The 12,928-nt window shown below is 33.0% G+C and overlaps 1 protein-coding gene across 3 annotated transcripts; it reads right to left on the bottom strand.

Annotated features, from left to right (window-relative positions):
• Positions 1 to 6,005: 6,005 nt before the first annotated feature.
• On the bottom strand, positions 6,006 to 10,069 carry LOC107625391 (uncharacterized). 3 transcript variants are annotated; one of them, XM_088503438.1, is made up of 7 exons: positions 9,238 to 10,069; positions 8,970 to 9,052; positions 8,452 to 8,753; positions 8,294 to 8,372; positions 8,020 to 8,102; positions 7,322 to 7,503; positions 6,006 to 6,477 (listed from the first exon to the last, which is right to left on the bottom strand). In XM_088503438.1, exons 3-6 carry the CDS (start codon positions 8,521 to 8,523, stop codon positions 7,336 to 7,338), a joined length of 402 nt encoding a protein of 133 aa, XP_088359564.1. In that variant the 5' UTR covers positions 8,524 to 8,753; positions 8,970 to 9,052; positions 9,238 to 10,069; the 3' UTR covers positions 6,006 to 6,477; positions 7,322 to 7,335. The 3 variants fall into 3 exon arrangements, with proteins under 3 accessions (XP_088359564.1, XP_088359563.1, XP_088359562.1); XM_088503437.1 differs by lacking the exon at positions 8,970 to 9,052; XM_088503436.1 differs by having other exon boundaries at positions 8,970 to 10,035.
• Between the last annotated feature and the right edge of the window lie 2,859 nt (positions 10,070 to 12,928).

Here is a 12,928-nt window from a genome sequence, read left to right as displayed (position 1 = left end):
ACTTTTCTGTTAGGTCCAACGGAGTCACTTCAACGGAGGGATAAATTTGTCCACATTTTGGAGATGTTAGTGACATGAATGTATTTTCCAATCCTTAAGGACAAAAATGTCCGCGAAAAAAAAGTTAGGGACCTATTTGTCCTTTACTAAAAAACAATTAATTCTATATTTCTTAAACACACCGTTAATAGATTAGAGAGTATTCGATTTTAGATATTAATATATTATATTGATTTAAATTTGAGTGTAGCATACTAAAAATAAAAAATATATTAATGTACTATCTTAACTAAAGTTTACTTGTGTAAACTTTTATATTTTGAAGAGTAAACTACCATTTGTACCCACAAAAGTTAAAAATGCTGACATATCTACCCATAAAAAAAGGAAATTACCATTTGTATCCATAAAATATGGGTTCCACACAACAAAATTATCCAAACACTAAAAAATTACCTAAAATCCCTAAATTACCCTTATCTTCACCATCACTTTTCTAATCTCAAATCCCACCACCACTCGAACTCTTCTTCACCACCACTACCACCATTACCGTCACCACCACCGTCATCACCACCTCTACTACTCCCGAACCAGTTCCCAATCTTCATCTATTAGCTCAAAACTTCACCCCATCATAAAACACCCAGTTTAGCCAACTTAAGCACATGCCAGAGTTTGAATACACAAAATCCAGAGACCAGAGTTAGAATTCACAGCCTCAATTGGTGTAACAATGGTGGAGATATCCAATTTTTTATTAAACCCAAAGCCCGCAGAAGAAGAAACTCTGTAATCTCAGATGCAGAAATCTATTCCCGACCATAAAACCATACGAACAACCAAACCCGACTTCAAGTGCCTCATCCTCAACCTCAGAGTTCTCTTTTCATTCATTCTAGGCTTCCGACTCCTATGAAAATCCATCGAAATCTACCGCGTTCCACTCCCCTTCAACCGAATCGAATTCTTCTCCTTGCAACTGGAGTTCAATCCCCTTACTTTTCCTACTGATTTCGAGCCATATTTGTCGGCGTCAAGACTTGGTCGGATCCTGGCGGCGAATATGGGAGTAAACAACAAAGCGGCAGAGAGAACCCCAGCGCGGCAGAGAGGGCAGTTTGTGTGAAAACGAAGCCAAGCATCGATGCAATCAACATGGAAGGTTTGTGAGCAAAGAGGCAAGGTTCAAACATAATCATCCTCTTCGAATTCGAAGCAGCAAATGGCACCATCGCAGCGTGAAGATGAACGGCGAGAAGTGTCGTTGAATTCGCTGGTGTATAGCAGCATAAAAGGAGAAAGGGATGGTTTTGATGGTGATGACGTTAGTGGTGGTGGTTGGGGATGAGAGTGGCGGTGAGAAAAGATTTGGGTGAGAATGGTACTGTGGAGTAAAAAGAGAAGTTAGAGTTAGGTTATATTAAAGGGTATTTTGGAGATTTCAAATAAATTTTTAGGATTCGGGTAGTTTTATTAGCAAAAGTCCATCTTTCATGAGTAGAAATGGTAGTTTTGCTTATTCGTGGGTAGATTTATCAGCGTTTTAAACTTTCATGGGTAGAAATAGTAGTTTACTGTTTACTCTATTATTTATTACTGAGTCAACTGAAAAAAAAGTTTATTGTTGAGTTATGTGTTCCAAAATTGTAAACAAGCAATAATAAATGTTTATTAATATGAGTGAAAAAATATAGAATAATATTACATGTATAAGTCTTTTTATAAAGTTTAACCAAGACTTTATAAAGTTCAACCAAGTTAAATAATAAGACGTAAAATAATATGTATAACAATATATAATGTCAATACATGCGTTTAGTATCCAAAATTCTTTTCCAATTTTGTCCTTCTTAATAATCTATTCCACTATATGTCAGTTCCACGTTAAAAAACTTCCACTATCTCATCTTCTCTCTTATCACATACATTCACGATCTCTCTTATCTCATTAATTCATAATCACGGAACTTCTATAATTATCTCTTTCTTCTCTTACTATCTATCATATCAAATTACTATTAGTGCATAATAAAAAAATTTTTTTTTCTTTTCTTATTCATCTTCTCTTGCATCCTTCTCACTTTACTTAAATAAAACATAAAACCTAATATAAGGATAATTGGTGTCTAAATTTAAGTTCCAAAATTGCTCCTAAAGAAAGGTTTATTATTAAAAAAAAATTTCATCATTTATGTTAAATAAAAATTTTCTATCCATTTTTTTACAGTAATCTCATTAAGATTTTTGTATTAGATGTAAATTATTGTTGTAGATTTTTTTTATTTGAATATATTTTAAAGAATAAAAGTAAAATAGTTTAATAGGGATAATTTTTTAAAAAATAAATTTACACAGAATAATTTTTCTCTTATTATACTCTTCTAATATACTCTAGGTACCTACACAATATATAATATCAATTGGTGTCTAAATTTAAGTTCCAATATTACCCTAGAAAAGTTTATTATTAAAAAAATTTCTCCCATACATCCGTTAGTTAAGTTGAATTAAAAAAACTTTCACACATTTTTCACAACAACTTTATCAAGAATTTTCTATTGGATATAAATTATTCATGCGAATTTTTTTTATTATGGATATGCTTTTAAAAGAATAGTTTAACAGGACCATATTTTTTTTTTGAAAAAATTTACACAGAATAATTTTTATACCAATATATCAATATACCAGAATTTATTTTACATATAATATTTATTCATCTAATTTTATTCATTGAGTACCTTATAAAAATTATATTTAAGTAATTTTTTTATCTTATAACCATTTTATATTTTGGGATTCAAAATTTTATATTTTTATTTTTATTCAGGTTTTATTTTTTTGTTTTATTTTAATTTTGTTAATAAAAAAGTATTAACATTAGTTTTAATGTTTAACTTTTTAGGATAAATAAAAAGATAGGATCTTTTTATAAATTTGATGATTAAAAAATTATTTATTATAGAACAAGTTAAGTCTATTTCTTGACTATAAAAATATATATAATTCATTCTTGAATGTAATCAAAATAAATATATATTTATTTAATTTTTTAAATTTTACATTAATTATTAAAATCATGATACAATGGATGTACTCCTATAAAAAATGAAAATGACTTTATAACTATTTTTTTTTGTTGGAAAAAATGACTCAATGAATATAGAGTTATAATTTAAACAACTATAGATAAGTAACATAAGTAATAAAAAACGGACATAAAATTTAACTTTTGTGTTATTTGGTACAAAAAAAAATATAATAAAATAATCACTATTCTCATACATAATGACATAAAATTTAATATTATCCTTTTCTAGAGCCATCTATTTTTTTAATTTTTATCCTTATTTTTGTACTTTATTTTAATTTTATTAAACTAAAAAGTACTAATGTCATTTAACTTTAATTTTTAACTTTTATCATAAATGAAAATATGTGACTTTGAATGTATTAGATAATAAAAAAAACTCATAATAAAAAAAAGTTAAATTTATTCATTCGTTATATTTATAGGAGTGTAGATGATTCACATAAGAGTTACGAGATTTTTTCTCTGAACTTTTATTTTTAAAGTAATATTCACTTCTGAGTGTAATAATTATGAACTAATATATGTTGATAACTAATTGTGATTGAAGAGAAGATAGAAAAAGAATAAAAACGGAGGAAGGAAGAGAGAACAAGCTAATATAAGAGTGGTGGTGAGGCATATGTAGATAGATAATGATGAGAAAAAAGAATAATAAAAACAAAAATTAAAAATTCTAAAAGAATAATAAGACTACAGATAATTTAATTAAAATATTGAATATAAAATTATAAAAAATAAAATTTTTTTAGCTATTAAAATTATGCGAGAGAAAGAGTGATTTAAATATAAATTTTTATATCTGCTTCAAATTAAATATAATTGAGAAATAAATGAATTTACAAATATTTATAAATTTTATCTTCATTGTTACACATGGTAACAACATAATGATTTTAGTATTATACCTAAATTAATTTAAATTCAATTATTCTATATTCAATTATTCTATATATTAAAGAAATTAAATAACTAATATTTTTTTTATTTTTTATTTAATTATTCTATACAAATTTTTTGAATGCTTGATATCTTAATTTTTTTTAAAAAAATAATAAAATATGACTTAATAAGTAAGTATGAAAAATAAGTATCTTTATAATAGTTATACATCTAGATATCTAAATCAAACAAAAAATAATTCTTTTGATAAATCTTTAACAACTCAAAAGTTAATACAATGGATATATATGGATCAAAGTGATAAACAAAAATGAGAGTTGCGATAATGGTAATATGATATGATGGTAATTGATTGCGGTCGGGGTTAATAGAAGAAGAAAACAAAAAAGAAAAATAAAACAAGATAACATAATAGTGACGGCGAGACAATAATAGTTATACATGTAAAAAAATAATAGGAGAAAATAATGGTATATAATATGATGAGATGATATAATCAAAATAAAATTATAATTTTGAAATAATAATAAAATTAAAAATAATTAAAAATATTCAATATAAGATTAAAAAAATAATTTTTTATCTATTAGAATTATGTATAAAAAAATATTTTGAATATGAATATAAATTTTAAAATTTATTTTAAATTAAATAAGATTGAGAAAATAAATAAATTTAATATATAAATAATTAATTTGTAAATAATATTAATAAATTTTTATATTAAAAAATTATACATCATAACAACAAAATTATTTTTTAATTTAAATTAATTGTTTTATTCCTTTTATATATATTAAATAACTTAAAATATTTTATTTTTTAATTATTGATATTAAATTTATAATTTTAAAAATAAAAATATAAAAATATTTTTTTAACTCAATAGAAAAGTAGCTGAACAAGCAGTCGTGCCTGTTGAGCCGCTAGTTAGTCATAATTGGATTTTTGACTGAAATGCCTGGTGAAAAAAAAAAAAGAAAAAAAAATGTTAACACGTTTTGGCAATTTGGATTTTTGCCTTCAAACTTTTATCTATTTCAACATGGGTTCATATTGGAAGCACATACAAAGTCCATAAAACCAGATAATGCCAATAACGTGTCCAAAAAAAAAAAGGATACTGCCAATTACAAGTCTAAAACCAAGTGGTGTCAATATTGATACAGCGCACCCAGATCCGCTTGATCCTTTCCAGATGAGCCTCATGCTCATGACCAAAAAAAAAAAAAAAAGCCTCATGCTAAAACTCACTCGTATTAGAGTATGTATATACGCAGCCGAGGCCTGGGTCAGATGGCAATTAGATTGCCTCCCATAGAACTGCACCGGGTTCAAATCCTCCTGGAGGAATATTGAACCATTTGTGTGTACCCTCATGTAGTGTGCGTGAGTATATAATGCATGGGTGTAATACCTAGGATTAGGAGCTGTCCAATCCACTTGACCAAAAAAAAAAAAAAAAGAGTATGTATATACTACATAGTGGCAAAGATGTTTGCCTCAAATGAAGCCACACCAAGATCGAATCCTAGAGGAGTTACTAAGTTAGTGTGTGTGTGTGGAATGTGTGTGTGAGTGTTGTTTGACCAAAAATAAAAAAAAAATCATGTGTAGTTGTGTTAAAATCAAGAACTTTTGGTTTTAGAAATCAAGAACTAGGGATAAGCACAGATAGTGGGTACTCGATTACCTGTCCGAACCCGAACCGAATCAATTAAATTGGTTCTGGAATCAACGGATAATCGGGTCCAATCCGAACCAAACCAATGGCCTTTGTTAGTAATTGGTTCGGATATCGGTTATGGAGGTGCAAAATCCGAACCATCCCGTGAACCCGATTATATATTAATTAAATAAAAAAATATATATAATTTTTAGTGACTTTTTGTGAGATTATTCACTATTAATATGTTTGGATCTTAATGAGTTTAGTTTTTAATGTATTTAGTGTTTAACATGTTTAGATTATTTATATTGATGTTACATGTTTATTGTACTTGTTGAATTTTTAAAATAAAATTTGGGTGAATTTCAAAGTCATCGGATACCCAATTATCCGAACCGAACCAATCCGTTCTTAATCGGTTTGGTTTGATTCGGGTACATACACAAAAAAATACAAATCCAAACCAAACCGAACTAATTACATTTTGATCGGTTTGGTTCTAATTTCCCCTTAAACCCGAACCAAACCGACCCGTACTCACCCCTATCAAGAACAAGAACAGTTGAGGAAAAGAGAAAAGATAGCAGAAGAGGACTGAAGATTGAACGAGATTACAGGAAGAATGAGGTAGTGTGAGTCAACAGAGAAGAGAGGAAATGGCTAAAAGAAGCTAAGGGTGGTGAACCTCAGCTTGTAGATGAGCTCAGCTCAGATTGCACTTTCTAATTGAGCTAAAAACAATATCTCACTAACTTCTAATTTCACTTCTTAGACTTGTCTCTGCAACTTACACCCGAGATGTACCAGCTTCCTGTATAAATAAATTAAAAGAGAATCTCAGCATGTTACATTAACTACAATGCAAACAATCAATGCAGAGAAATAGACTAACCACATGAAAAGTAGGGAGAAAATATTTAAATACAATACTCAATCAAAACAATGAAATACATTCTTAATTTTTATTTGTCAACAATTAGTCAATTATCAATATATACGAGAAGATTATGCTTGGTTTGGTAAAGTTTTTTGAAGTGCTTTCTTCAAACATGACTTGTACTTACTAAAATTAAAAGGTCTAATATAACTTTATACATTAATTAATATTTAAATTTAATTCTTACATAAATATCTATTTTTAAAAATTATTTTACCAAACGTATTTATTGTTTGTGCTTATTAAAAAACATCTCTAATTTAATTTACCAAACATAAAGGCTACAACTTTTAAAAGCTATATTTTGAAAATTAACTTTTATAAGCTACTTTTGAAAAGTAAAAGTTTTACCAAACTAAATAAAATAAAATATCTTGACAAAAAAAAATAGAAGCAATATCACTTATGTTTTGATGATTTTATGATAGGCAATAACTTATGATTAGTCATGCAAGCAACTTAACAATCACAAATAATTATCTGAATCACAATGTATGCAAACCTTATGCAAACAGCATTATCAAAGTAAAATGCATCCATACACAATCAACAAAGTCATAACTAAAACGAAATGCCATGAGATACACTATCAAGATCAGATAAATCACGATGGTCGCAATGTTGGTACCTAATTCGGTACCATCTTACAAAACTTGACTAGATATCTCATGTCACAAGATACACGCTAAAGATGAATAAAAATAAATCATGATGATACCTGCTCAGTTGCCATCACACAACACCAGACTTCTGTTCCCTGATTACATATTTTTTTCCACACTCTGGCATAAAAGGTTTGAGACGCATTATCTCCCGAGCGTGCCATAAAAGTAATGTAATAAGGCCAGCAACAGCTTGGCTATTAGCCTTGACAAGGTGATCAAACTCAAAACTCGCATTCTACATGGTAATAACAACAACCATTAGTGAATGAGATTATAGTTATAAAGAGTAAAGTATCATTTTTGTCCCTAACGTTTGGGGTAAGTCCCAAAGTTGTCCCTAACGTTTTAATCGTCCTATTTAAATCCCTAACGTTTCAAAATTGACTCAATGTTGTCCTGCCGTTAGGGATCGTTATCAGAATTGACGGCGGGACAAAATTGAGACGATTTTGAAACGTTAAGGACTTAAATAGAACAAAAACGTTGGGGACAAAAACGATACATAGAAATAAATTTTAATTTTATCCTTTAATAATAGCAATTTTTTACTGTATATAATATTTAATTATTTTTTAATCACATCTAACTTAATCACACTACTTTCATTCCAAACACCGAAGGGAGAAAATGATTAAATAAATGAGCATGCACGGCTCAGTGGCACCAAATTCAAGTTGGAAATTTCACAAGACAAAAAGAGTAACAAGTTAACAACAGATCATAGAGGAGAAACAGAACAATAGCCTGTTACCTTTCCAGAGGCATTTTCAAAAGCTTTGACCATCTCCAAAACCGATGTCCCCTTTCCAGTTCCCAAGTTATAAACTTCACAACCTGTGAACGCACGGTAAAAAATTTAACCAAAATCCACGATATCATTTCATAAAATGAAAATAAATAAATAAATAAATAAATAAAACTGGATTCTAGTAAATCGAAGATCAGTTCCCAACCATTGCTACTGGCAGAGTTTAACAAAGCCAATACACTTAATATAGAACCAGATGATGAAACACGAAAAGTACCTATTTTAGGATCCTCTAGTTTATTCAATGCGGCTATGTGGCCATCTGCTAAATCAACAACATGAATGTAATCGCGAACCTGAGAAAAAGATACGAACAATATGTAAGATCCTAGGAAGAAATCAATGGGCAGGAATGGAAATGCATGCCTAACAGACCTCAAGCAATGAGCTCTGCTCGCAATTTTCAAGGGAGAAGATTAGTAAAACAAGCCAAAGATAGTGAGACATATTCCAGTGCCATCGCTTGTTTTATAGTCAGTTCCAAAAATTGTCAGTGCAGGGCGTCTGCCGACAGCTACTAGCTGAACAAATGGCATGAGATTGTTTGGAATTCCACGAGGATCCTCACCAATATTTCCACTAGGATGTGCACCAACTGGGTTGAAGTATCTCAACAATATTATTTTCCATCCATGATCTGATTGGTAGAGATCACGGCAAATTTCTTCGATCATAAGCTGAAAGACAGATCTCTTATCAGATATCATTGTTCAATTCCAAGCCAACACTACTATCAGTAATGTAAAGCAAATTACAAACATGTTTTGTACAAGACCCTAGCATTAGAGTTAAATTTAAATCAAAATCAATTTTTTTCCCCAAGCTTAGCTTCCCATATTTCCAGTATCACTACTCACAAATGCCTTAACACTTTCTGAGCCAGTTAGCTATACCTTGGTTCGTGCCGCTGCTGACAAAGGGAACTCTTCCGGACCTGCTTTGGCCAACCATATACAGTGGCTAAAGATAACACAAGCTGGAACCATTTATGTTGGGTTGATTAAGAAATTAAGATACACGTATGAGTATATATATACAGGAAAGTGTAGGCAAGGATGGTGAGTTAGTTACTAACAACCTCTTCCACCTCAGCACAACAGAAATGGAAGGTAATAACAGAAAAAGGAAAGTGTGCACAACTGATTTCACTAACTGACTAACCGAATTCTGAGCTCTTAGCTTTTCTGCTTCATTGTTTCCTCTATCTGCCATCTGAATTGAGGTGGGAACATGACTCCCTTGAATGGCTCTGTTTGTGACATAATCCCTGACGAAATGCAAGTCAATTTCAAAGAGTTTTGTCTTTGAATGCAGGATAAGATTTGCTGCTAAGAAATTATCGCAATATGCCATGGGAGCTTCCTGAACAGGCCACTTCAATTCTCCTATTAAGCCTTTGATCCAGATCAGATCTGCTACTAGGTCTGCCAACGCTCTATATTCTGCTTCTCTAATCAATCTAGCAACTACTCCTTGTTTCTGAGTGCCAGGAGACCAGATTTCTTCCTACATATACACAGAATCCACCAATTGATTTCATAGATGGATCTTTGTGAAGCGGTGGCAGTCACTTGAGGCATGTCCTGGCGCGGGCGCCGTCGCTTCTTCCTCTTCCTCTTTCCTTCTTCTTTAGCGGCGTCCTCCTTCGGGCTCAACGGCGATGGCAGTTTCTTCCAGTAGTCAACGTCTCTCTCTCTCCACCATTGAGGTTCGTTATGTCTCTCTCTGCCTCTCTCGATTCAGCGGCGGCGACGGCCTCTCTCACCGCCGCCGTCGTCACCTCCCTCTTCTCCTTCTTCCCTCACAGTCCTCTCTGCCTCGTTCTGTTTCTCTCTCCTTCCCTTCGTCTCTCTGTTTCTCTTCCCTCTCTTGGCCAGCGTTATCTCCTCTGTCCTCTCCCTTTCTTTTCTTTTCTTTTCTTTTCTCTTGTCATGCGCTGTGTTGTGTGTGGGTGAGCGTGAGGGGTCTGTGTTAATAAAATTTAACCTAATCTAGTAAACAAGAGGAGTTTATGATATTTGAATAAGATGAACTTAAAAGATATTTTTATTTGGAGTTAAATTTTAAAATAGCTCCTGAGATTCATAAAATGCACTGATTTAGTCCCTGACTTTTCAATTGCACCATTTATATCCCTGAGATTGGAAAAAATGCACCTAGTGAGTCCCTTCCCTTTTTTTCCGTCCAAGGTCGTTCCCGGTGGCAATGATGTGGCATTTTTTTGCCATGCTGGAGGAAGTAACGGTTACCTGACGTGGCCCATGGAAAGTTTGTAATCCAATGTGGTCCCTGAGCCCCTTTTTAACCCTAACTGCTGAAGGAGCAGCGTATGACTCGTTCTTCTTCTTCTTCTTCTTCTTCTTCTTCTTCTTCTTCTTCTTCTTCTTCTTCTTCCTTGTTCGATTCATTCGTCGTTGCTGTGTTGGGTTTAACCATGGTTAGACGTGCAAATGAGGGAGACGGGAGTTCTATTCGATCGACCACAAGGACGCCTAGTCGCAGTAGAGCCTCACGAGTTCCAGATTGCTGTGGGTGTGGGAAACGCCCTGTTCTCCGATGGTCTGGAACAGATGCCCACCCAGACAAACCCTTCTTCGGATGTCCGAATTACAATGTGAGTTTGAGTCTAAGAGATGTTGTTTCTGTTTTTTAATGTTCAACTCCTGAATCCCTAAATTTACTGGTGACAGTGTAGTGGAAAACGGTGGTGTGGATTTTTTCGATGGGCAGACGTTGTAGAGGATGATAATGACAATTTTGAAGAAGCTGCAGCATATAACAATGAAGAAATTAGCGTGAGTGTTGCAGTGAGGATTGGCAATTTGGAGGCTGAATTAAGGAGCCAGAAATATGTAATACAAATGTTAGGGTTGTTGATTTTTTTTTCTGTTAGTTGTTGTAGTGGTTGTGTGATGCACGGAAAACTTGTCTCGTAACAAATTTCCTTCGGCAAGTGTACCGAATTTCGTCGTCAAGTAAAAACTCACAATAGAGTGAGGTCGAATCCCACAGAGATTGATTGATCAAACAACTTTAATTAGAGGAATGTTCTAGTTGAGCGAATCAGAATTTGAGTTGAGAATTGTAGAAAATAAAATGGCGGGAAAGTAAATAACAGAAAAAGTAAATGCTAGAAATAAAGAGCTGAAAGTAAATGACGGAAAGTAAATTGCAGAATTGTAAATGGGAATGGGGTAACTGCTCATAAAAGTAAATGACAGAAACTAAAGAGAATGGGTAAGATCAGAAATGGGGAGTTCATTGGGCTCAAGAGATGTTGCATTCTCTGGATCAATTTCATTTTCATCTCTTCCTCAATCAATGCATTCATTGATCTCCTTGGCAATCTTAAGTAATCGAGTTACAATTCCTTGTAATTCAATCTCTCAAATCTTGATCAATAGCCAATTCCTTGGTCAATTGCTCATGAGAAGAGATGAAGTATGGTCACTGATTATACCACATGCATTTCCCAAATCAAGTATTGAGAGGATTATAGTCACATATCCATCCAAACCCAATTTGGTCCAGCATGAGAAAGCATTTCTAGCATGATCTCTTCCTTCCTCTTTCAAGGTTCAGAAGAGATCCAAGTTTGAATAGCTTCTTTTCCAAGATAACTATCCAATTGGATGAAGATCGAAAGCTTTCAAGTAAAATCAAGAAAACAGATAGAAGAAGAATAATGAAAACTAGTATTGATCCATCAAATTACAACAGAGCTCCCTAACCCAATGAAAGGGGTTTAGTTGTTCATAGCTCTGGAAAATAAAAGCAAAGATGGAGAATACATTATGAAAACAAAACTAGAAGTGCAGAGAAGGGCAAAGTACAGAGAGTAGTTTTCCCCCAATTTTCCAAATCCCATTTTAATTCAAAGCTACTCCTATATATACTATTCTTCCGATCTTCTAGTTGGCTCTTCAAGTCTTGGTATGGGCCTTTGGATCTTGAGTTTGAAGCAGTTATCTTCTTCATTGGGCTTAATTTTACTTGCAGAGAGAAAGTATGAAGTGGGCAGAGACTTTAGCTTAGGACGTTAGTGGTGTTAACGTTTAAGTGGAAATGTGGGTTCGAGAACATTAGTGACAATCACTTTTTTCACTAACGTTCCTCACCAAAGTAAGAGCCACGTTAACTCCAACGTTAGTGGCACAAACGTTGCTACTAACGTTGCCTCTTTGTCCTTCGCACACGTTATTGGGACTTACCTTTCCCAATAACATTGAGAAGTCTCCCCCTTTCCTACGTTAGAGTCCACGTTAACTTAGTTAACGTGGCTCTTTTAACGTAGGCTTGCCAACCTTCGAGAACGTTAGTGATACTTACCTTTGTCACTAACGTTCCAATGTGTCCCTATTTCTCACGTTAGAGTCCACGTTAACTAGGTTAACGTGGCTTCTAACGTGGTCATGCTAGCCATCTCCAACGTTAGTGACAAAGTTGAGTGTCACTAACGTTGGCTCATCATTCCCTTATCCACGTTAGCTTCCACGTTAACTAAGTTAACGTGGGAGTTAACGTGGCTCATAGTGGCTTGTGTGGGTTCATTCCAACGTTAGTGACAATGTTAGGTGTCACTAACGTTGGCGATCACATTCTTGTTTCACGTTAACTTCCACGTTAACTAAGTTAACGTGGGAGTTAACGTGGCTTATGGAGGCTTGGCCAACGTTAGTGACAAAGGTGAATGTCACTAACGTTGGCTTCTCTCTTGCTTCTTAACGTTAGAGCCCACGTTAACTAAGTTAACGTGGCTCTTAACGTGGCCACTTATGAGCTTGGTCCAACGTTAGTGACAAAGGTAAGTGTCACTAACGTTGGCTCCATTTCCTTTCCTCCACGTTAGAGT

Source organism: Arachis ipaensis, chromosome B2 (genome assembly GCF_059453495.1).
Source record: "Arachis ipaensis isolate K30076 ecotype BB chromosome B2, ASM5945349v1, whole genome shotgun sequence".
Classification (NCBI taxonomy): Eukaryota; Viridiplantae; Streptophyta; class Magnoliopsida; order Fabales; family Fabaceae; genus Arachis; species Arachis ipaensis.
This window is presented reverse-complemented; position numbering and strand designations above follow the sequence as displayed.

Excerpts from the sequence above, each read along its gene's own strand:
- LOC107625391 (XM_088503438.1), bottom strand. The coding sequence starts at position 8,523 with ATGTCTCACTATCTTTGGCTTGTTTTACTAATCTTCTCCCTTGAAAAT. Across the intron at positions 8,103-8,293 it reads ACTAGAGGATCCTAAAATAG|GTTGTGAAGTTTATAACTTG; the intron begins GTACTTTTCGTG and ends GTGCGTTCACAG. Across the intron at positions 7,504-8,019 it reads TTGAAAATGCCTCTGGAAAG|AATGCGAGTTTTGAGTTTGA; the intron begins GTAACAGGCTAT and ends ATTACCATGTAG.